Raw genomic sequence first — 23,543 nt, forward strand, 5'->3', positions numbered from 1 at the left:
TTTCCGGAGGGGATGAGAAAAGAAGGTTGGAAAGAGCTCGCAGGATTTCTGAATAAACCCGCAGGTTAATAGCAAAATGCTCACAAATATCAACTCCCTTCCTTCACTTCATTTTCTCATATTTATAGGCAAGAGAGAGGAATGCCAAGAGCCACATGACTTAATTTCCATTAGAACCGAAGCATATTAGGCATAGAAATCTCCCCCAAAGCTCACGGATAACACCCAAACCAGGAACCAAGGAGACAGCCACGGGAGACGAAGGGAACCGCACGGACCGAAAGCCTCAGCCACAGAAAACGAGGGGCGGTCACGGAACAAAGAGCCAACCGAGAGATCCCAAGAGGTAAAGCACAAAATTCATTAACTTTCCAATGAATTCAAAGCATAGAATTCAGCCCCCAATTAATACAAGCCACGGTTTACCAAGAGACAAGAAGAAAGGGGAAGGGGAAGGGACAAAGCCACTCCAAAAGTAAACTTCATAATGAGGTACCTTTTGAGAATTAAGAGATACTAAACTTCAGCTCAAGCAACTTAGAGAACAACCTCAAAACCGAATGCTCCCAAACAGCCAATCCGTGAACCACCAGCAGCCAGGGACCAATCGAGCCAGCAAACCAAAGGTCTACCAAGCCATATGCACTACCTACCATGATCATTGGATGCTTTCCCATCATTGGATAGAAAATAAAATAAAATAGGAGATAAAATATACTATTGTTCAAATAAAAAGTACAGAATTTCTTGATTTCATCATTATGTCATGTAGGTACATTAATAACTTATAAAATATAACATTGTGCTGTGATGTGAACGTATCCAAACTTTTACTTCTTAGACCAAAAAACAGCATGGCTGCTCTTAGATGGTCTTATTTGTTCAAGTAACAATCCTGGATGTGATTACCAAAAAAAAAAATCATAGAAGGCCATTATTAAAACTAATGCGATTTCAAAACAAAATTTGGTGAAAGGAAAGCATCATCAAAATTATGAGATCATCAAAAATCAATGCACAATACGTTTCACAAGCAATAATACAATTATGCTGACAGAACCGCCAATACCTGCAGAATTGGAAGTGAAGCACTGGTTCTCTTAGCTTGAGCATTCTTCAAAAAATGTGATTCATCTGCAATTACAATCTAAGTGAAATAAATGAATTAAAGTTAGGGAGTACACCATAAGATAGATCAAAATTAAGAATGAAGATTCAACTACCAAATAAGTTTCACTGAATATAAACAGAAATGACATAAGCACAATCTAAGAATCACTAAGCAGCAAGAAATATGGAAGTGATAGGAAACACTTGTAGATCTCAAGTATTTCCTATCAATCTAAAGAAAAACAGCGAGAAATCTCCACAAATACAATGGAAAATTAGAGAAAAACAAGGATTTTATTGCAAGAACACAAACTACCAGAAGAAAATACAAGATACAATTGATCCTCTATTTGAGAGGATGATCTATCTCTCCCAAATCTTTAGACGCCGCTAGAGCCGAAAAACCTAAACCTAAGAGATCCCAAATTTCAGTCAAATTCAAGATGCCCTAACCCTAAAAAAAAACTATTTAATGCATACAAATCAAAAGGAAATGCCTAAACAGTCCTTACATTCAATTTCCCTCCTAAACTCCCTTCAAAATCCTTCCTATTCGGCTCCCTTGCTTGCGGAAACGTGCGGCTCTTTCCTGGAGGCGGAAGAGTTCCGCCTCAAATGGCGTAAGCCAGTCCCGTCGGACCGGCTGGACTGGTCCATTGGACCGGTCAAATAGGAAGCTTTACTACAACTTACTAGTAACCAGACAGACAAATATGAGATGATGAATAATCTCTATTTCTAGTATCATAAGAAAATTTATGATTCAATATCAGTTATGGTTTGTGATCACACAGACCAAGTCTCAAGCATTAATACTGATTCATCCTATCATAATTGCTGTAATGACATTGATAAATAAGCATATTAGAGAAAACTATTCAATACACTATAGAGCTGAACTGGGACAATAAAAACACAATCAAAAGCTAGATTACAAAATAATGCCAATGTAGACATAGGTTTCACATACACTTGGGTTAACTTAAATTTCATCTAAATAAGATGGTCAAAGATCAAAAGAAATATGATTTAAGTCTAGAACAGAGTAAAAGCCCAGTTCAGTTTTAAGTCAATAACACATCCATAGCATGCTGAATTCACTGTGGAAAGAAATTTTCATAAAAAAAGAGAGTGCAGCAGTATAAGCTGCTCCTTCGAGAATTTCAGTTGCACAGTAACTAAGGGACAGGACATCTAGAGGCCTAGGGCTTCCCTACAATAAATCTAGGATAAAGTGCACAGAAATATACAAAAAGATCAAAATTCTCAATCCATCAAATTTATAAATGTTCTCTTCGATGAAAATTAGAAATAAGTCTAGTTCATTCCAAAACATAATTTAAAGATCGTTAAAACAAGTGGATTTTTAAGAAATCTTAAACTGACCAAAGCCATACAACAATTACGTTTCATATCATAATAACAAAAACAATACTGTAATAGCTTATACCCAGGGGAGTAACCCCCTTAGGGTCAAGGGGGGCAATTTCCCCCCCTAAAAAAATTATTTAAAAAAAAAAATTCTTTATTACATAGTTCTTTAGGTATTTTAGTCTTCACAACAAGGGTTTTTAGGCAATTGCCCCCCTCCCCCCACCCCCACCCCCCCAAAAACTTTTAAAATACTATGATCTTTAGGAAATTGCCCCCAACAAATAGTAAAGAACATTCATCATTTTATTTATTAATTTGAATTCCAAAAATATCATTACACCCAAAATTTGTTCCGGGGGCGCTGCCCCGAAAACCCCCGCAGGTCGAACCCTGCCAGGGGGGTGCTGCCCTCTTGCACCCCCGACAGTTACTTATAAGTTTTCCCACCTAAAAATTAAGACTGGTTCCGCCCCTGAATATACTTGATGACAATCACACACAAAAAACCAATCATAAAACATATAGAAATAAAGAGCAATGATAGAGATCACCAAATAGAAATTCCAAGCCTTACGCTAGCACAAGGAGAAAGTTTCCTACAAACGTGATCATCAATATTTGCACTACACTCAAAGAACTCACATCCAACAAGCACAAAAAAAGTATGAAAAAACTAAAAAATTTATTAAACAATAGATTAAATTTTTACATGACTTAAAAGTCATATTATAATGATAAAACACCAAGAAAATTGCAAAATATTGTAAGTCCCTATCTCAGCAGTGCATAATAGCCTGTTTTATATTTCAACCAGAGAAAAACAACTTTTCGCCTTGTTAGAGCATCAAAATCATAGGAAAGTAGTTATTGAATCCCTAACACGATGCAATCAACCACAAGCCTAGACTCCAGTAGAATATGAAAGAGCTACAATGTTAAAAATGAAGAGATGTGATTTCATTTGTCCAAAATGAATACAATGATTCAGTGAATTCCCATCAAGAAAAACTACTTGTAAATCATTATCAGCAAGAAAAAATATCAATAAAAACAAAACATCAACAAACTAGCACTCGCACATGAGATCAAACAAAGAACTATACAACAACCAACCAGATTACTAGTAACAGTGAATTCACAATAAACCAAAACTAGGGCATATCACATCCTCTTAGGAATCATTAACATAGGTCCGTTTACATTAAATTGAAATGACCTTAAGAACAACTAAAGCAACCCCAAAACTCAAAATAATAATAAGCTTGCCTAAATACTCACATCTTGTGTTTCCGAGGCATTTGGCCTGGAAAATTTTGATTATGAAGAATTGACCAGTTGATATTCATCAGTCAAATATGAATTTAACTATTATGCTTCATAGAAAATAATCCATGACTCAATGCAAGTCAATATGTCACTTCAATACACAAGATACCTTAAATATACATCTTCCACTGTGACACAATCTCTCAATTTAGAATAACTTGAGGGTTGTAGTGTTGTTTAGTAAAGTTCTATATGTAAACTCGCAATGAGAAGATGGAAGGTGAATCTAAGGCATTGGCGGCAGGTTCATAAACTTCTTGAAATTCCTAATTTATAAATAATTTCCCACCGTGTTGTATGATTTCATATGATCTCACCTTTCTAGCATGTAATTTCATGTAATTTAATGATAATTAGGTGGAATAGGAGGGAATTAGGGTTATCTTGAATTTTGAATGAAAGTTTAAGATCTCTGGTTGTGCTTGGGCTCTAGGGTTTGCTAGAGATCTGTGGAGAGTGGTTCTTCCTCTCGAATCGAAGAACATTGTATCTTTCTCTATTTTCTTGCATCTATTAGTGAAGATCTTGCTTCGTTTCTCTTATTTCCACTGTTTGGTGCAAAATTCTGCTGCGAGGGTGCTGTCAAACTGCTGGGACAGCAGTTTGTTCTCTGTTTTTGACCTAATCTTGACTAGGATTGCTTGAGACTCAAGTATTACCTTAGGGTTGCTTGCGGACTCAAGTATTTCATATCAAAATCCTAAAGAATTTAGATGTATCATTACCGTATTACCTTATTTGAATTGTATATATTTCGTTTTCAGAACAACAGTAAACCTGACAAGTATCTTCTTACAAATAATGCATATGTTGTACAAATAATTGTACAAACTCAATAAACCTAGACTCAATTGGAAGCTCAAAAGGATTATTAGATTTACAGGTTGAAAGTTGAAACTATTTTAAATAAACTCATACCAATAGACCTATTGACAAAGTTATTACATGCAAAAGCAATAATAAGCAATATCAAATATCAACCAAATAAGTACTCTTTACTCAAACATAATAATAGAGCACTCAAACTCTTATTAAGTATCTCAATATTCATTAATTCGTCCAAAAAATTTTAGTTGTGTCCCCATCCTTCCCAGAATTCTTTTAAAAAGTGACTGGTGAATTTTTTTGTCTTGGTCAAACACAATAGCATTAGGTAAGTAATGCCATTTTAACAATCCATTAAAATATAATTCAACCACCGGAGATTCTCCAAAAAATTTATAGCATGGAATGAAATGAGTTATTTTAGAAAAAAGATTTATCACTATAAAGATATAATCACATGTTATTTCACATGTTGTCATGCTTATGTCTTAGATACATGTTTGATATAGATTGACAATACATGCTCATAATATTGCTAAGTATATTTTAAATACTTATAAAGATATGTTAGCAAATTATGATGACTTGCACAAGGAAGGACAAAAGCACTGATGAGATGAGCCTCTTGTAGGGGCAAAAAAGGGGCTCTCGACTCTCGATAATTATACATTTAAGTATTCCAAGTTTTATCAATGAATCGTTCAAAAAGTACTATATTAGAGCTTGTGTGATGCAATAAAAAAAAACCTAAAGCCTATTAGGTATGCAAATAATCGCTTCCCTTTCAAATAACTTAAATAAGCACAACAATAATAAAAAACATGATAAAACAAACTTAAACAAGACACAACAACACCTTAAAAATTTTTTTAGTTTGAGAAGAAAGATACAATGGGGTGTAAACCACGGATAGAAGATATAGATAGAAGTTCAAAACGAATTATAAGAGGAGAAGGGGATAGAAGTAGCTCGCAAGCTAGAGAAAACCCTCAGGTTTTTTATCCAAAAATCATCACATAACATCCTCCCTAAAACTGCCACAAACATCACATTTAAATAGAGGAAAGAAGCTCAAAAGACACCCAAAATAGCCGCCCAAATGAGCCAACCAGAACAGGGGAAAAGGAGGCCAACAGCTAGCCAATAAGGGGAAAAAAAGGCAGCATTAAAGGCACGGTAGAAGCCCACCTAAACAGCCAGGAATCGGAAAAGCCAAGGGGCAACAATAGGTACCAAATAGCCAAAGCCCAAGAACCGGGAAAGCCAGGAAACAGCCACATAAACCGAACAGTCAAGGCTAGGGAAACCGGGACAGCCAGAGAATAGAAACCGAACAGCCACCAAGCAACCATCATAAGAGCAAGAAGTGAAAAGAGATAAAAAATAGGGACAGCAGGCCAATTACTTCACCAAAAAATACTTCTAAAATATCTATAAAGGGAAAAAGTCCAATATAATCCCTTGACTATTCATATGTATCCAATTTAACTTCAGATTATCACATTTCTCTAATTTAGTACCTTGACAATATAAAAATTTATCCCAGATAAAATTGGGATAAATTTTCTACGTTCTATTGACTAAATTACAAAAATGTAATATTTTGGGACTAAATTAGCCATATATGAATAGTTAAGAGGATTATTTTGAACTTTTCTCTCTATATTTATAATTACGCTGCAAATATAACATAAGATAGAGAAGGGCAGAAAAGGGTGGACAGTTCAAAAACAAGAAAAATTATTGAGAAAATAAAAGCATAGGGGGAGGAGGGGGGCAAGATGAGATGGAGAACTTCAACACACCTTAAAGGCGAAAGACAAAAGGGCATTCTGTACTTTAGGGACTGTATCATAGGATACTATGTTGAAAGTGCCATCCAGTTGAAGATCTACCTTCTGGCTTGAAAAAACTATCTTAAAACCTCCTCTATTTGATCCAGCTTGAGATAAGACTACCTGCAAGCAAAGCAAAGGGAATTAGTACTAAACATTATGTGCAGGATACATTTAATATGTGCAGGATACATTTGTATGTTAATCTCATTGATTTTTGTGGTGCGACATGCTCTCAATTTACCAAACATTATTACTGGCTTCAACAACATACAGAAGTAATGCAAAGATGGAAAAGTCAAAATGGAATCTAAAATCTAAAAGCAAGTCCAATATTATCCATTAAAGCCACATCATACAGGAATGACTCATATCAGGCTTAAAAACCTTGTAGTGAAATCTAAGAAGTAGCTCTACACATGACCACATATAATATTTTACCAAAAATAACAAACAACAACGACAAGCCTTTATCTCACTATGTGGGGTCGGCTACATGAATTCTTTTTCTTCATTGTGTCCTGTTTTAGTCAAAATCTCAAATAAATCTAATAAAAAAGATCATTTCTAATACTTTCTAACCAAGTCTTTGAAGGTGAATAAAAAAAGAGCTAAGCAGCTGAAAATACTAGGAACGGAAAATATTAGATAGCTTCACTCTTAAAATGAGACGGGAAATTAAGAAAGAACATGATTTCTTATAAACACTACTGCATACTAATCACCATATTCAATATCCGATATGTCATGTAAATTCAAACAGTTTTGATATAACGGTTATAAGTGAATGAAATAATATTGCATTGCATGTCATTTTTGTTTATTACATTCATTTCTTATGTATTATTGTTTATATATTAGCTAATAGTTTTCACCTACTGAGTTTTTTTCTAGCAAGATTTTAATGTCAATATTTGTGCATCCTAGAGAAGTGAGTTTCTAGATACATGCTTCAGGGTGGTTAAAGTTATAAGTTGTTTTAATTAAATAGAAATGATATCTCCTTAGAAAAATTGTTGTAATAGTTACATTTTAATCAATATTTCTGTAGATAAAATGATGCCATAAATTTTTTAGATGCTTGGATCTTTTATTTTGATGGATAAGGTTATTATGATCAAGTTCAAATTGATTGGATTTTCTTTAAATTAATCAACTCATCTTATAATGTTGGGTTGTTGTTGAAATCTTCCAAAGCCTGATTGGCGGGTTGTTATAGATTTTATGGTCACCAAGGAATAAGGAATTAACAATTTATTAGATAGATTTAGTTTTGGGTTCTTTCATTGTCCATGAACAAAAATTATAAGAAAGAGAAACCACACAGAAGAAGAAAGAACTTGACTGCACCTCTAATGCAACTAATGATCAATTGTTTGGTGATGAGGAAAATATAGAAAATTCATATAAGGAATTAGCAAAGGTCTCCAAGAAATTGAATTTTCTTTTGAAGAAGAAAGAAAGAAAAATTGAAAAAGAAACTGCCGAAAAAAGAACAAAATCTAAGAAGAGCGAGCCAAGGCAAAAACGAGCAAAAAAGAACAGAAACCTCACAAAGTATGATTAAAAGAGACAAATAGAAGTAAGTTATGAAGGCAACGGGAAGACAAGGGCACTTCAAGTGAAAGAAATGAAATTTTATTTTCTTAGTACCACAAGTTATAGAAGAGGAATAAGGACAACTCGAAAACTCTAAATCTGAAAATAAATTAAGAAAATTATATTTTGAAGAACTTTCCCGTGTTTTACTGAATTAGTATTGGAAAGTTAGCTGAATTAATTTGATAAACTGTATTTATCACACATAAATCTTATGAATATATGAATCTATATCATGATTCATTGAACTTTCCTAAAAAATTGGGGCCCCAATGGATGATTTTCTCAATTCAAGAAGCCTTTAAGAAATTATTATATTAATGACCAAAGATTTTGCTAATTTAATTTGACCATTTGTATTTATCATACATAAACCTTATGAATATATATCATGATTCATTGAACATTCCAGAACAATAGGGGATGATTTTTTCAATTCAGAATGAGCCTTTAAGCAATTCATCCATTAAAAAGACCAAAGATTATGCAAAATTAATAATAGAGGGTAGGCCCTCAAATTCTAATTCTTGCCAATAACCACAAGTGTCGATCAATATCTCCCTTGCCACATGAGCTGAAACATTTTATTTCAAGAAGAACTCGATCAACAATCAGTTGGGAAAATCTAGCAATAGCAGGATCCAGTAGAATCAATCGGTTTGCCAAAAATTGAACACAAATGAGTGTAGTGTAGATTGATTGATGAAGTGGATACAAAGATGACGGAAAAATGCCAATATTTGTGTGATAAGAGGTTTCTTAGAAGTATGAAAATATAGAGACCACTTCAAAATGCGCATTAAAAGACTACACATAATATGATTGACGAGGAAAAAATTTAGAATAATCTACTTCCAAAGATTAATTAATAAACACATGATGGCGATCAACAAGTTTAATACATAGCTCACAAATTATATGTAAATCAGAAATAATCTATAAATAAACTCCAAGCTTGAGTGCCAAACAAAAAATTATCTGAACTGAAAGAAAATTGTATTATCAAATCATAAAACCCAGCCAAAGAAAATCTGAGAGAGGATTTATAATGGAAGGTAGTGGGGGGCTTGTGCCAATAAATATGAACCATGCTAAAAGAATAAAGGAAATCTAGACATAAATCCAATTGCCAAGAACCCTTCCACTAACAACATCTTCGAAAGAATGAATGGGAACATAGGCTTCACTGGAGGAATAGAGCGGCCTGAATAAGAGAAATTGTACGAACTTATGGACCCTCGATGGGGACCAAAGGCAGCAAGGAATGGCCAAAGAAAGCATCATCCTCAACTGCTACAAGATTTGCATAAACTAAAATAGTAAGTAAATGAGTAGGTGCCATCACAGGATCACGGATGATAAGTCTCCATGAGAAAGGGCATTACACATAGACATGTCGGAGCATATTTACGTGCCTTTATAAATAAGGCATCAAGACTAGAAGCATCATAAGAGATAAAGTGCAAGATGGATTCTTGGCTCCACATAACACTACAATAAAGACAAAGAATTAATGGAAGCACTAGGTGATGAAAGTGAATTACACAAAGGAAGGTGAAAGGGATGGAGAATGGGCGGAATCGAAGACGCAAATGGCGCGGGTGGTGGAAGAGCATTGCACATGAGTTCAGTGAGGAACTCTGGCGACTGAGTAACACGGCCACAATTTGTAGCTTAGTGGTTGACTAGAATGCATGCTACTTCATTTCATAAAAATAACTAAGCAAAATAATAAAACCTTGTATACATGCCTTACCTAAAATTTCATGTAATTTCTATAATAATTTTAGGCATGATTATTATATTTGTGCCATTTAAAAATCATGATTTTTACTAGTTCACAATAACATGTGCTAGGCCCTAAAGCTTTTTTAGTTCTTTTTTACCAAAACATAATTTGAATAGATGTGATTGTGATGATAATAGACTAAAACTCGTTTGGGTACCAAGAAGAAAGAATTGAAGTATTTGGTGAAGGCATATTGGTTAGAATCGAAAAACACAAGTTCATGATTCGAAAGATTTATAGGCTTATATCTAAGACATTTTGGAGGGCATGATATGACACTAAATTTTGGAGTAATCAAGCCTCACTTTTTTATGGTACTTAGATTAGCTTAAGTCCCACGCATCCATAGCAACTATATTTTGCTTCAAATGCTGAAGTTCTTAATGAATGTATAAACTTTTTGTTTGCTATTCCCATATAATTTATATAGTGAATTTTTAATTAATTCATTCTAGATTGATTTGCATGTATGCTCTGTTTTGATTCCTAGCCTTGTAAGTTTAGCTTTACTGTATGATAGTGTATTACAATAAATTATTAAAAAGGATTCGTACTTGAAGATTCATTCGTTTTAGCATAGAATGAAATCTTATATTTATTTTAGCATGCCTATTGTTTATATTTGGAAACTAAATTACATCATGCTTAACAGTTAAGTTTTTAGTAACATACAATGAATTTAATTTGTTTATTAAAATAATACACTATTAATATAGTTCTAATGCTTAGTTCTCCATCTCTAGAAGCGTATGACATTTGTTATCCATAACTTGCTTAAGATTAATATTGATAACCCCAAATGATACACATATGATGTTATTAAATTTATACAACATATTTTGCCATGAAGGAGCTTCTCTACCTAGATTGTGAAAACAAATGTGTAAATAAATATAATCAAGCTAATTAGATGAAACTCTCATTGGTTTGTTGGTTGGAAGCTTGGTTCCCTAACTAAAAGGTCTTGGGTTAGAGTCTCCTGTGTGTTAAAACAAATGTGTAAATATATATAATCAAGCTAATTAGACATAACTCTCCTTGGTTTGTTGGTTGGTAGTTTGGCTCCCAACTAAGATGTCTTGAGTTCAAGTCTCGTGTGTGTGAAAACAAATGTGTAAAAACATATAATCAAGCTAATTAGATGCAACTCTCCTTAGTTTGTTGATTGGGAGTTTGGATCCAAACTAAGAGGTCTTGGGTTTAAGTCTCATGTGTTTGTTCGGGCACTGCACCCCCCCCCCCCCCCCCCCCCCCCCCCCCCCCCCCCCTCTCTTTATCTCTCTCCTAGCCTTGTAAGTTTAGCTTTACTGTATGATAGTGTATTACAATAAATTATAAAAAAGATTCGTACTTGAAGATTCATTCATTTTAACATAGAATGAAATCTTGTATTTATTTTAGCATGCCTACTGTTTATATTTGGAAACTAAATTACATCATGCTTAACAATTGAGTTTTTAGTAACATACAATGAATTTCATTTGTTCATTAAAATAATACACTATTAATATAGTTCTAATGCTTAGTTCTCCATCTCTAGAAGCGTATGACATTTGTTATCTAGAACTTGCTTAAGATTAATATTGATAACCCCAAATGATACACATATGATGTTATTAAATTTATACAACATATTTTGCCATGAAGGAGCTTCTCTACCTAGCTTGTGAAAACAAATGTGTAAATACATATAATCAAGCTAATTAGATGAAACTCTCATTGGTTTGTTGGTTGGGAGCTTGGCTCCTAACTAAGAGGTCTTGGGTTAGAGTCTCGTGTGTGTGAAAATAAATATGTAAATATATATAATCAAGCTAATTAGGTGTAACTCTCCTTGGTTTGTTGGTTGGGAGTTTGACTCTCAACTAAGAGGTCTTGGGTTCAAGTCTCGTGTGTGTGAAAACAAATGTGTAAATACATAATAATCAAGCTAATTAGATGCAACTCTCCTTGGTTTGTTGGTTGGGAGTTTGATTCAAGTCTCGTGTGTGTGAAAACAAATGTGTAAATACATAATAATCAAGCTAATTAGATGCAACTCTCCTTGGTTTGTTGGTTGGGAGTTTGGATCCAAACTAAGAGGTCTTGGGTTTAAGTCTCATGTGTTTGTTTGGACACTGCACCCCCCCCCCCCCACCCCCCAAAGCCCCCCCCCCCCCCAACCACCAAAACAAAACAAAAAAAAAACTAATTTGAGACATGCAAGATAGTCACCTTTATAAATTTATTTTGATATTTCATTCTTTTAGCTTTTGATTTGAGTATAATTGGCACAATTATATTTTGGCATCATGAGTAGTCTTATGAACTTCTAAATTGATATATACTTAGTTGTTATGACTCTTATATAGTAAACTTTAATTTATTTAAATGATTGATCATTTGATAGATAACTCATGCATATATGAGTGTTTGTTCCCATTTATGAATATGCAAAAATATATTATACATTTGATATCATAATTGAACCCTCCCTCAAATATTTATGCTCACGTGATTAAGATGCAAACATGCTTACTGGTTAAATCATTTGAAGAAAGCTTGATATGTAAAAAAAGTAAAACCTCTTCAAAACCTTTGAGTAATCTCTCACTTGGTCTTTTTTAAGTTTTAATTGTTTCCATTTATATATTTGAAATAATGCATTGTTGCGGTTGAGTGCTTCTTGTAGTAAGTTTATTGCCATGTACAACACGATAGCTTTTGATGGCTTAGAGAAATATTTTTAGATAGAGCCAATAAGTGGATTTTCTTAAACCTTGAAAGATAGGAAAGGTAAGGTAGGAGAGATAGGTTCTACTTATCACTTGTGAAGGGAAGTAAGGATGTGTAAAGGCTACTTTGTCATTAAGGTGCAGCTTTTTCTCTAGAGGAAGTGGAATTCTAAGTGAGGTGATATATGCAAGTTGAATCTACATGGATCACATAAAATATGTAAAAATGTTTGTGTTAGCTAGATTTGCTTTCTTGCGTTATTTCTTTTCTAGGTTTATTTTTATGTTTACATGTTGATTGGATTGTTGAATGCCCATGTTGAATAATCATTCCGTTTGTGTTGATATTTCTAAAATCTCACATAAAGCATAGTATCATTATATCATCGTCAAATATCACAAGTGGATACTTGTGGTAGGTTGCACTTGTAGTTTGCATCTTATGCTTACAAAATTATGTTTTAGTTTATTTGAATGGAAACATCATTGTGGTGCTTACAGAATGATAGCTCACTAGTTAGCACAGTTTTGCTCATTTTCCTAATGAACATGATTTAGGTTCATATTTGTATGTTCGGATGTTCATATTTTATTCATTTTAAGCATTTAGTGTTGTAGGTTGAATTGGAAGAGTTTGCAAGAAACTCTACGTGTCAATTGCACAACAAATTCAATCATCCTTGTGCCCACCGCCAACCCTCTCTTCTTAGCATGTTATTCTCTATTTTTAAATTTATAATTTAATAACCAACAATAATAATAGGTGAACCATCTATATCAATAATTTTTTTATCTTAATGGCATGGGTTATATGTATTGAATCTAATAAAAAATGTCATCAATACTAACTCTAGAATTTGCGATCTAATAATTACAAGTGCAGAATCTAGGTAATAAAAAAATAAGAATTAGGGTTCTTACCTAATCGATAATTTCTTCAAATGAACTTAGTAGATAATTTCTTCTGTTTAGTCTATATGAGGGGTGGATATTTGAAGCTCCCCAAATGATGGATTTTGTATGGACTTGGCAATGGTTTCAAATTGAATATCAGAGATTTCTAACATTTCCATTAAGGAAAAGTGAAAAATAAAAGCTGAAAAGATAGACTTCCAGCAATAATGAAAGGCCCTCTAGGATTCTGAAATGAAGGTTGTCGGAGAACAGTAATAAAAGTTGATAAAGTTTGTAAAAATCAGCGAGGGGCTAATAATCTTGACAAGAAACTGCAATACCCAAACTTTCTAAAGGTGAAATGAAAATTTCTCCTAAATTATACCCTTTTATGAACATCCCAAAAATCATCAAAACTAATTTTATAAAACTCTAATTTTCATTTCAATCATTTTGATATATAAAAGGATATATAAATAAATAAGTATAATACACAACTCCCCTTGGCCTATTGGTTGAGAGCTTAGGCTTCCAACTAAGAGGTCCAAGGTTCGAGTCCATGTGTATGCGTTGTGTGTGTGAGTTTGCCTTAAATGGCCTAAATGTCCCAAAAAAATAAATAAATAAATAAATAAGTATAATAGTAAGTTATAATTAATTTATTAATTAAATAAAATAGTCAAAAATATCTAATGTTATTATAGCACAACATTGTACAACCAACAACAACAATAACAAGCCTTTATCCCACTACGTGGGGTCGGCTACATAAATCCTTTTTCTCCATTGTGTCCGGTTAAAAGTCAAATTCACATTTAAATATAATAAAGAAAGAACATTTCTAATATTTTCTAACCAAGCCTTTTTAGATCTACATCTACCTTTCTTAACATAAGTCAAATCTAATACCTCAACTTTCCTAACCGGGTCATCGGAAAGCCTCCGTTTAATCATCTAAGGCAACTCTCTCTAATCTTATCTTCCACTGGAGCTACTCCAACCTTTTCACGTAGATGCTCATTTCGTATCCTATCTCTAAGAGTCAAGCCACTCATCCACCTAAGCATCCTCATCTCTGCATTTAACTTAGTATTATGCTTCTCTTTTAATGGCCAACATTCGGCACCATAAAGCATTGCAGGTCTCACCACCATCTTATAGAATTTTCCCTTAAGTTTGAGGGGTACTCCACCTTGTGTTTGAACACAAGTAATAGCTCTTGCATACATATCTTTAATGATCTGAATATAAGCATTATTAACTCCTTTCTTTTCAAGAACTCTCCATAGCACTTCTCTCGGAACTTTATCATATGCTTTCCCTAAATTAATAAATATCATAGCACAACATTGTACTGTAGAAAAAATGAAATCCTCAAAAATTTTGCATCATGCAAGGGTATATCGGCAAATTGATGGTGTGAATAGCTTCCAAGATAATTTAATTACATAATTAAATAATTATATTACTAAGAACAAAAACCAAAGCAATTCTATTTTAATTAAGCACTTATCCATCTCATCACTATCCACCTGTTCCATAATATAGTTGAAAGTCATTACAGGCTGAAACTGAGAAGAAGAAATAAGAATAAGAAGGAGAAGAGGTGGAAAAGAGAGGGGGCTCGGTATGCAAGAAATAGGAAGGAAAAAAATTGAGAAAAATGGAAGGAAAATAAGAAGGGCATAAGGAAAGAAGAATAAGGGAAAGAATATACATTAAGTAGAAAGGAAAGAAGAAGATGGGTGGGACTATAGTTAGGTGACCCAATTTATCCTTTACTTTAATATTATGGATGGATATACAATTTTGATAAGTAATATAGACAAAAAAATACACATTAAGTAAATCACAAACATCTAATACGTATAAATTTTTATATGTAAATATTAGAAACTCTTTAGTCGATTTTGATGATTTAAATTACGCACTCTTTCATATCATTGAGTATAATTAATATATTAAAGAATGAGTTATATTTTATGACAATTTAGTCAGACTACTTTGCACTCACTCGATCTAGATTACTAAAGTCAAGATGGTTGTTGGTGGAAAATATGTCTAACTAAATTCTTTGGCTCAGTTAAATCTCATGATTAATAGAAAATAGGTCAAAAAGGAGACAATGATGAGGACATCGATCCAAGGTTCAAACATGTGTATCGCCGGAAGCATCGCAGATCGATGGCCACGATTCAGAGCTTATATTTCTAGTTGTTTATGCATTTTATTTTTATGTCTTCCTATTATACCTGTATGTTGAGTTGAGTCATGTTAGGGCCCTGAGGGCAATTTAGTCTTTATTTCTTCTTGTATGATTGAGACCTATATATATGGGTCATTTCTCTTGTAATAGCTAATGAATATTGGAATGAAAAATTTGTGTTTGTTTCTACTTCTTCTTGCATGAGAGCATGAGAAGGGAGAGAGCTCAAGGGGAGCAAATCGCAAGGGCCACCAGTCGTTGGAAGAGTCCTCGGCTCGTGGTTAAATTATTCTATCTTCTCATTCGTATTTACCTCCATCTCCTTCCCCTCCACCACAAGAAATCCCTTCTAAACCCTTATTGCCGCCGCACCTTGGGAGCCCGCCGCCGACCACTTCTACGGCCCCGGCCGGCCACCTTGCCGGCGACTTCACCACCCGTCCGACCCCATCTCTACACAAGTTTCAAATTTGAATTTGAAATTCAAATTTCAAATTCTTTCCTAATTTGGAATTCCAATTTAGGAAAGTTTTCATGATGAATTTCAATTCCAATTTAATTTAAATTGGAGTCATTAAACATATTTCCACCTCATCACCCCAAATTGGAAACTCCCTTCCCACCAATCCCCTCTCCCCTCTTCACATGCCGCCGGCCCCCCTTGAGGGATTCTCCCCATTAATTGCTTGTTTAATACCTCATCCGTTTTGAAATTAGAATTTGATTTCAAAGGTTGTTCCCTCCCAATTTACTTAATCCTGAAATTTAATTTCAGATTTAAGTTTTAAACCTCCTCCCTCTCCCTATAAGCCGCCTAATGTGAAACATAAATGCCATATACTTGCCTATGTGGCAAGATTAATTAAAGCCCAAATCAATTTGGGGAGAGAGAATAGAAATCTGAAATTAAGGAGTAATTAAAGCTAATTCAAATTCAAATTTTGAATTTGAATTGTCATTAATTGGGAGGATTAAATGATTAATTGATTTAAATCTGAAATTAAATTTCAGATTTAAATTAAAGATTATTGGCTTAATTGGAAGGACGAATTTAAGGAGTAATTAATGCTAATTCAAATTCAAATTTTGAATTTGAATTGTCATTAATTGTGAGGATTAAATGATTAATTGATTTAAATCTGAAATTAAATTTCATATTTAAATTAATGGTTATTGGCTTAATTGGAGGGACGAATTTAAGGAGTAATTAATGCTAATTCAAATTCAAAATTTGAATTTGAATTGTCATTAATTGTGAGCCTCTCCTAATTAAGAAATTTCTTTATTCCAAGGAGGAAGGGAGGGGGAGGTGGGGGTTGGTGGGCGTCGGCCTACGGAATGGCCGGCGGCAAGGAGAACTTGGGGAGGAAAAGCCCGAGCTTGGTAGAGGATGAGAAGTTTGGGGAAATCTAGGAATTTCTAACCTCACGCTCTTAAACTTCAAGATCTCAAAGGAGATTGTAGGGATGTCGGAACTCACACAGAGATCCACGAAACTCTCCTCAAGAACTCACATGGAGATCTTGAGAATCTCGGAACTCACAAAGAGATCCGTGAAACTCTCCTCAAGAACTCACAAAGAGATCTTGGGAAAGTCGGATCTCACAAAGAGATCCTTCTGAACTCACTAAGAGATCAACACGAAAATAAAATTTTCCATTATCAATAATCCATCCTCCTAATACAAGAGAGGGGGCCTCTATATATAGGCCTCAAGAGAAATTAAAAGACACATTCGCCCCTTGGGCTTAAATAAAACAAGAGGGTAAAATGAAAAATTGCAAAACTAAATTAAAATACACTTAATAAATGAAAATAAAGCAAAGTGATCTCGGTCGTCGATCTTCAGCTCCTCCTCGGACTGGAATGGACGGTTGGATGTCCGCATCATTCTCCCGGGGTGGAAAGACTCGACTCCGTCAAGTTCGCATCCCGGGTGAGCAACCATGCTTTGATACTAAACTGATGTGAAACATAAATGTCATATACTTGCCTATGTGGCAAGATTAATTAAAGCCCAAATCAATTTGGGGAGAGAGAATAGAAATCTGAAATTAAGGAGTAATTAAAGCTAATTCAAATTCAAATTTTGAATTTGAATTGTCATTAATTGAGAAGATTAAATGATTAATTGATTTAAATCTGAAATTAAATTTCAGATATAAATTAATGATTATTGGCTTAATTGGAGGGACGAATTTAAGGAGTAATTAATGCTAATTCAAATTCAAATTTTGAATTTGAATTGTCATTAATTGTGAGGATTAAATGATTAATTGATTTAAATTTGAAATTAAATTTCAGATTTAAATTAATGGTTATTGGCTTAATTGGAGGGACGAATTTAAGGAGTAATTAATGCTAATTCAAATTCAAATTCAAATTTTGAATTTGAATTGTCATTAATTGTGAGGCTCTCCTAATTAAGAAATTTCTTTATTCCAAGGAGGAAGAGAGGGGGAGGTGGGGGTTAGTGGGCGTCAGCCTAAGGGATGGCCGGAGGGTGAATTTCTGGACAGACCAACAGGGCCGGCGACAAGGAGAACTTGGGGAGGAAAAGCCCGAGCTTGGTAGAGGATGAAAAGTTTGGGGAAATCTAGGAATTTCTAACCTCACGCTCTTCAACTTCAAGATCTCAAAGGAGATTGTAGGGATGTCGGAACTCACACAGAGATCCACGAAACTCTCCTCAAGAACTCACAAAGAGATCTTGAGAATCTCGGAACTCACAAAGAGATCCGCGAAACTCTCCTCAAGAACTCACAAAGAGATCTTGGGAAAGTCGGAACTCACAAAGAGATCCTTCTGAACTCACTAAGAGATCAACACGAAAATAAAATTTCTCATTATCAATAATCCATCCTCCAAATACAAGAGAGGGGGTCTCTATATATAGGCCTCAAGAGAAATTAAAAGACACATTCTCCCCTTGGGCTTACATAAAACAAGCGGGTAAAATGGGAAATTGCAAAACTAAATTAAAATACACTTAATAAACGAAAATAAAGCAAAGTGATCTCGGTCGTCGATCTTCAGCTCCTCCTCGGACTGGCATGGACGGTTGGATGTCCGCATCACCGCCGGCCCCCTTCCTTGGCTTCCCCTCATTAAACTCCATTAAGTGTTAATTGCTTGATTTGAAATAAAAAATTCAAATCAAATTTCCCTCCAAACTCAACCAAGTCTGAAATTAATTCAGATTTTTTTTTTATTAACTCCCTAAAGCAAGCCACCCAAACCTAATTATCTCAAACCCTAGCCCCCTCCTCTGTGCACCCGCCGGCCTCACCATCTCCCCTTGAGAAACCCGCCAGCCCCCTTCCCCTTCCTCTTCCTCCTCCTTCTAACGCAAGGGCTCTCCCTCATCGCCACTTATTTTTTCTATTAATTGGATTTCTCGCCAACGTCGCATGCATGGCAGATCCCGAGTATGAGTGGGGACTAGTATTCAACGCAGACGGAAACCTTAATATCCTACGATCTCCATTCTTCGACGTGGGATTTGAAGACGACGTTACCGTTGGAGATTATTTGGATCGAGTGGTTCCTACCCTTGTGAGCGTCATCAACCGCCAACGTCTGAAACTACGATTGGAGCATCAACAGTCGATCATTCCCGTCATCCTCGCCACCGTCAACCATTCCGTGGTTCAAGGCCCTTGGGGTTGCTACCGTCCTCGTGGCATCGTCGGGTTTGCTAAAGACCTTCTTCCGCTAAGCCTAGTATAGTTGAGTGATCCATCCCCAAGGTAAAAACTCTCATTATTAAGTTGCGGATTGTTGATTAATAGCTTTTGGTATTGCTACTATCTTTGATTATCTATGAATTTTGGCTAATCTACATGTACTTCCTCGCCTAAGCTAGTTGAAGACTAAGATTCTTAGATAAATTTGCTTGTTATTTCAATAAGTTCTTAATTGAGATTTCTTTATCAATCATTCTTAAAATTTCTCAACAAGCGCCTTGCAAGTGGTATTACATCAGACAACCTTGCTACAATTTGGTAAAAAGAAATATGTAAAATTGCCAAATACCATGTAGAAAAGATGATTAGCTGATTTGTTATTCAAGGGGTAAAAACATCACAAATTTGCACATTAGTTAAGAAGGATTTGGTCTTTGAATTAATCCCTAAGAATCATAAAATTTTATATTTGGAGAAACTTAAAGAAAGAAAGAACTAATGTGGAATAAAAATACTTGAAGCAGAATTTCTATATTACAGATTTAATTATTTTAGGAAAGGGAAATATTTATATGCAGGTTTCAAACATCTAATTTCTAGAATTCAGAATTTGACAATAGCGATTCATACAAGGAAAAGCAAAAATAACATGGGTTTTGCAATGTCAGTTAAACGAATATTTCTACTCTTGTAGGCATGCCTACCATGGCTATGGGTCATTGTTACGATTTCACGCATAGATTTCATTAGTCCCAAGCCAATGTAATTAGAGATCAGCTGAATCAATAAACAGCGGGTAAAATAAAAGTAACCATCAGTCCAATCAGATGTCAATGAACAGAACAACGCTAAAAAATATACTGCAAAATTTGTATCAGTTACATTGGAATTACAATAGTGTTAGGACATAGAAGTTCTGAGAATTTGTCAAGAACATGCCAGTATATCTCCTGCAGGGATGCCAAGCCATTGTTGAATCATCTGCAGACATGAGAGAGGTTTTAATAAGAATCACTGTTAAATTCTAAAAAGAAAAAGAACTTAAAGGCCAACATCTTTAAACTAACAAGACATAATAAGGAAGTTTTCATAGAAGGTCTTACAGAAGCCCAATGCAAACGCAAGGATGAGGGTGTCAAAACAAGAACAGGCCAGGACTCACTAAGGCTAGAAGCAACTGCAAGTGCCTGCACTGACAAAAAAAAATTATTCAATTAAAATTAGGAAAATCAAAGTAAAATAATTCTACTTACTACAAATGCTAGCCAGTCTGCACTCTAGTTAAGCAAAGAAACATTCATCAAGTTTGATTATTTTTCACTTTACAGTTTATTCTAACCTATCGTCCAACCATAAAAAATTGTACTGCTATCCAGCGGCAAATTCTAATTATTTTCATTTTCCATGAGTATCCAATAAAGGTTTACAAAAATTTGAGACAAGTATAACAGTCATGCTCACCGTTATAAACAGGAAGGATTCACATGAATAAACAAAAATTCAAAAAATAAAATAAAACAAAATAAAAACCCAAATGCTCCCAAGTCATCCAGAAGAGTGGTTGAGAGAGAAACCCCAGCTTGACCTTTCTTTGAAATGGTAAAGCATGCTTAATGATCTGCTTTGCCTATCTCCAAGACAATATAGAAATTCTCCAATGCAATATAATTTCTTACCCATAACAAAGACCAATTATTCCTTCAAAGATCCAAAATTGATGGACGTAGTTTTCAATGTATAAAAACAAATTACTTCTTCCACTTCATTATAGTTATCTACATCAAAACAAGCATATGGGTAAATTTTCATCTTCAATAAAGGCTGACAATAATAAAATAAGGCTTCATCTGGACCGAGAAGAGATTGGACATTACTGATGCAATGCTTGCATAGACGGGAGTTGCACATATCAAATGAATGATTGTGTAATGAACCGTTGGGTGGCCAATTCAACCGAACCGGCCAACCCACCTTTTAATAGCCGCGACCCCAAAAGGGGTCGGTATTGGATGTTTCGCGAAACAGAGCGCGGAAGGGGGGCGGATGACCGGATCTTCACGCGAAGGCTTGGGGAGACTTTCTTACGCCAATTTTAGCAAACGAACGCGTTGGAGGGTGAGATTTAACAACTCCTTTTCGTTCTTATTGTTATAGAAGCAAAGATTTTTGGGAGAAATTGCAAAGAACGAGAGAAACGATCGAGAAAAAGAAGGAAAAAGGTTTGTAGAATTTTCTTCCGGATTTTTGTATAAATTTCCTTCGTTTACTTCGTTTAAAGTGAACAATATGTTTCTTAAAGGTAGAGGAAGAGAATTGAAGCAAAGAGAGAATTTTTGGAAGAGGAAGAAGGATTTTTGGGAGATTTGGAAAATCCCATTGTAAGAAATTTCTATCATGAAACTATTCTTGAGTTTTATTTGATAAAGCAAATTCATGAAAACTTTATTTCTTGATGATAGAGATTTGGAGAGAGGTTCAAGGTAACACCCTTCGTCGAAGGCCTAAAAAGTTCAAAGTGGGTAATTATAATAATGAAATTCAAATTTTAGCATTATTCTTCTGCTTTCAAAGTTTTAATTTAAAGACTACAATGTACGAAATGTTGAAAGATTAACTGCCTAAGTAATTGTAATTATTATTCCAATAAGAAATAAATGAATTGAATAACATATGAATGAAAAGAAAAAACTGTATGTATTAAAGAAATATTGAAAAGAAACGACATATGAAATAGAATAGAAATGTTATGGTGAATGTAAAAGAAAGGAAAAAGGATATATATGAATATTTCAGGAGTTCACCTCCTTATGGTACTGGCTGGGGACGCCGTACTCGTGCACGAAAAAGGAAAAGGAAAAGGTTATGGAAAAGGAAAAGGTTATGGACATGGAAAAGGTAATCAAATGGAAAAGGTTGTACCTTCGGGTACTTTGAGACGGTGCTCCTATGCAAAGTAAATGGAAAGAAAAGAAATATGAATGAAACATTAAAGCTATAAAATGTTTTAAATTGTTTTGAAAGAAATTATCAAGAGATGTAAATTATTGAAAAGAATGAAATAAATGTTAAGAAATAACACGATGCCTATTATAGAATAATAATAGTGATTATTAAATAGTTACCCACTGAATTTATTTAGTAAACTCAAACCACGAGTTTAAATGTTTCCGGTAATTCCTAAGAAAAGAAATGACAAAAAGAGAAGAACATGTTTACAGAAGACGTCGTCCAAATGACAACAAGTAAATTAATTTTTTGTGTTTAGTGGCTCTTCAGTTAATAGAAAAGTTTTTGATGATGAGTTATTATTATATTGATGGAAATGTACTATCGTCCGACTTTTCGTACCCGCCTCGTTAGATCGAGCATCCGGGCCGGATCGTGACAGATTGTTACAACAGTGCACAATTCAAGTAGCAAATGGAGCAAAACTTTGGTAGTAGCATTTGAAGAGTAATTCTTCAAAACAACAAACATAGAGGTGACTAGAAAAATTCCCAATAAATATGAGCAAAATATAAAATTAAGTTATCATTAATATTGAACGAAACATTCATGAGATTCAACCCAAAAGATATAATGGTGCAATATAAATTAAAGATGTAAAAAAGCTTCTAGCACATTGAATTTAAACTTATAATTGCCTGTAATGTCTTTCCAAGCCCCATTTCATCCGCCAACAGAGCACGTCCGCCATGCTGTAACACAAACCTATAGCATTTGGAGAACCATGATAAGATTGTATTATTGCCACATACTAAAACAATAGGATCATTCAGCGAGCAACAAGAATATGTAGCCAGCATGATCTCAGAATGAAATTCCAAGGCTTGCTACATGTAATAATCATTCCAAACACTCAAAAAGTAGCAGGGAGAGTAACGTGAAACTATATTTATTCCAATTTAGATAATTAATAAATTATATTTAAAAGCAATTTTAAGCATCATTCTGAGACTCAAAACAATAACAATAATAGCATCAGCAAAGACATTAAAGGCTTTTCGCCCTTCTTTTAAGGGAAAACTTATAGATTTGAACATGTCATCAGGGACAGAACCACGTTAGTGTGAGAGTGGACAGTTGTCCACCCTTAAAAAAATACTTATTATGACAGTAAATTCGAAAGTCCCCCCCTCCCCCGAAAAATTTTAATTTTCCCTTCTGCCCACGTGCGTGACGACT

The 23,543-nt window shown here is 34.4% G+C and overlaps 1 protein-coding gene across 6 annotated transcripts in view; it reads right to left on the minus strand.

The window, feature by feature from the left end:
• The window catches only part of LOC110102046 (SWI/SNF-related matrix-associated actin-dependent regulator of chromatin subfamily A-like protein 1), a 78,703-nt gene that overhangs the window by 29,140 nt on the left and 26,020 nt on the right, over positions 1 to 23,543 (minus strand). For all 6 annotated transcript variants that reach the window (XR_002303769.2, XR_002303768.2, XM_028692710.1 and 3 more), the window contains exons 8-12: positions 23,003 to 23,069; positions 20,462 to 20,545; positions 20,298 to 20,339; positions 6,441 to 6,593; positions 1,070 to 1,147 (exon numbers count right to left, since the gene is read on the minus strand). Coding sequence is in view for 4 of the 6 variants with exons in the window: in XM_028692710.1 (XP_028548543.1) it covers positions 1,070 to 1,147; positions 6,441 to 6,593; positions 20,298 to 20,339; positions 20,462 to 20,545; positions 23,003 to 23,069 (424 nt within the window). In the remaining 2 variants the exon portion in view is untranslated. The remainder of the gene's footprint in view (positions 1 to 1,069; positions 1,148 to 6,440; positions 6,594 to 20,297; positions 20,340 to 20,461; positions 20,546 to 23,002; positions 23,070 to 23,543) is intronic.

Source organism: Dendrobium catenatum, unplaced genomic scaffold (assembly GCF_001605985.2).
Source record: "Dendrobium catenatum unplaced genomic scaffold, ASM160598v2 original_scaffold_260866, whole genome shotgun sequence".
Lineage (NCBI taxonomy): Eukaryota > Viridiplantae > Streptophyta > Magnoliopsida > Asparagales > Orchidaceae > Dendrobium > Dendrobium catenatum.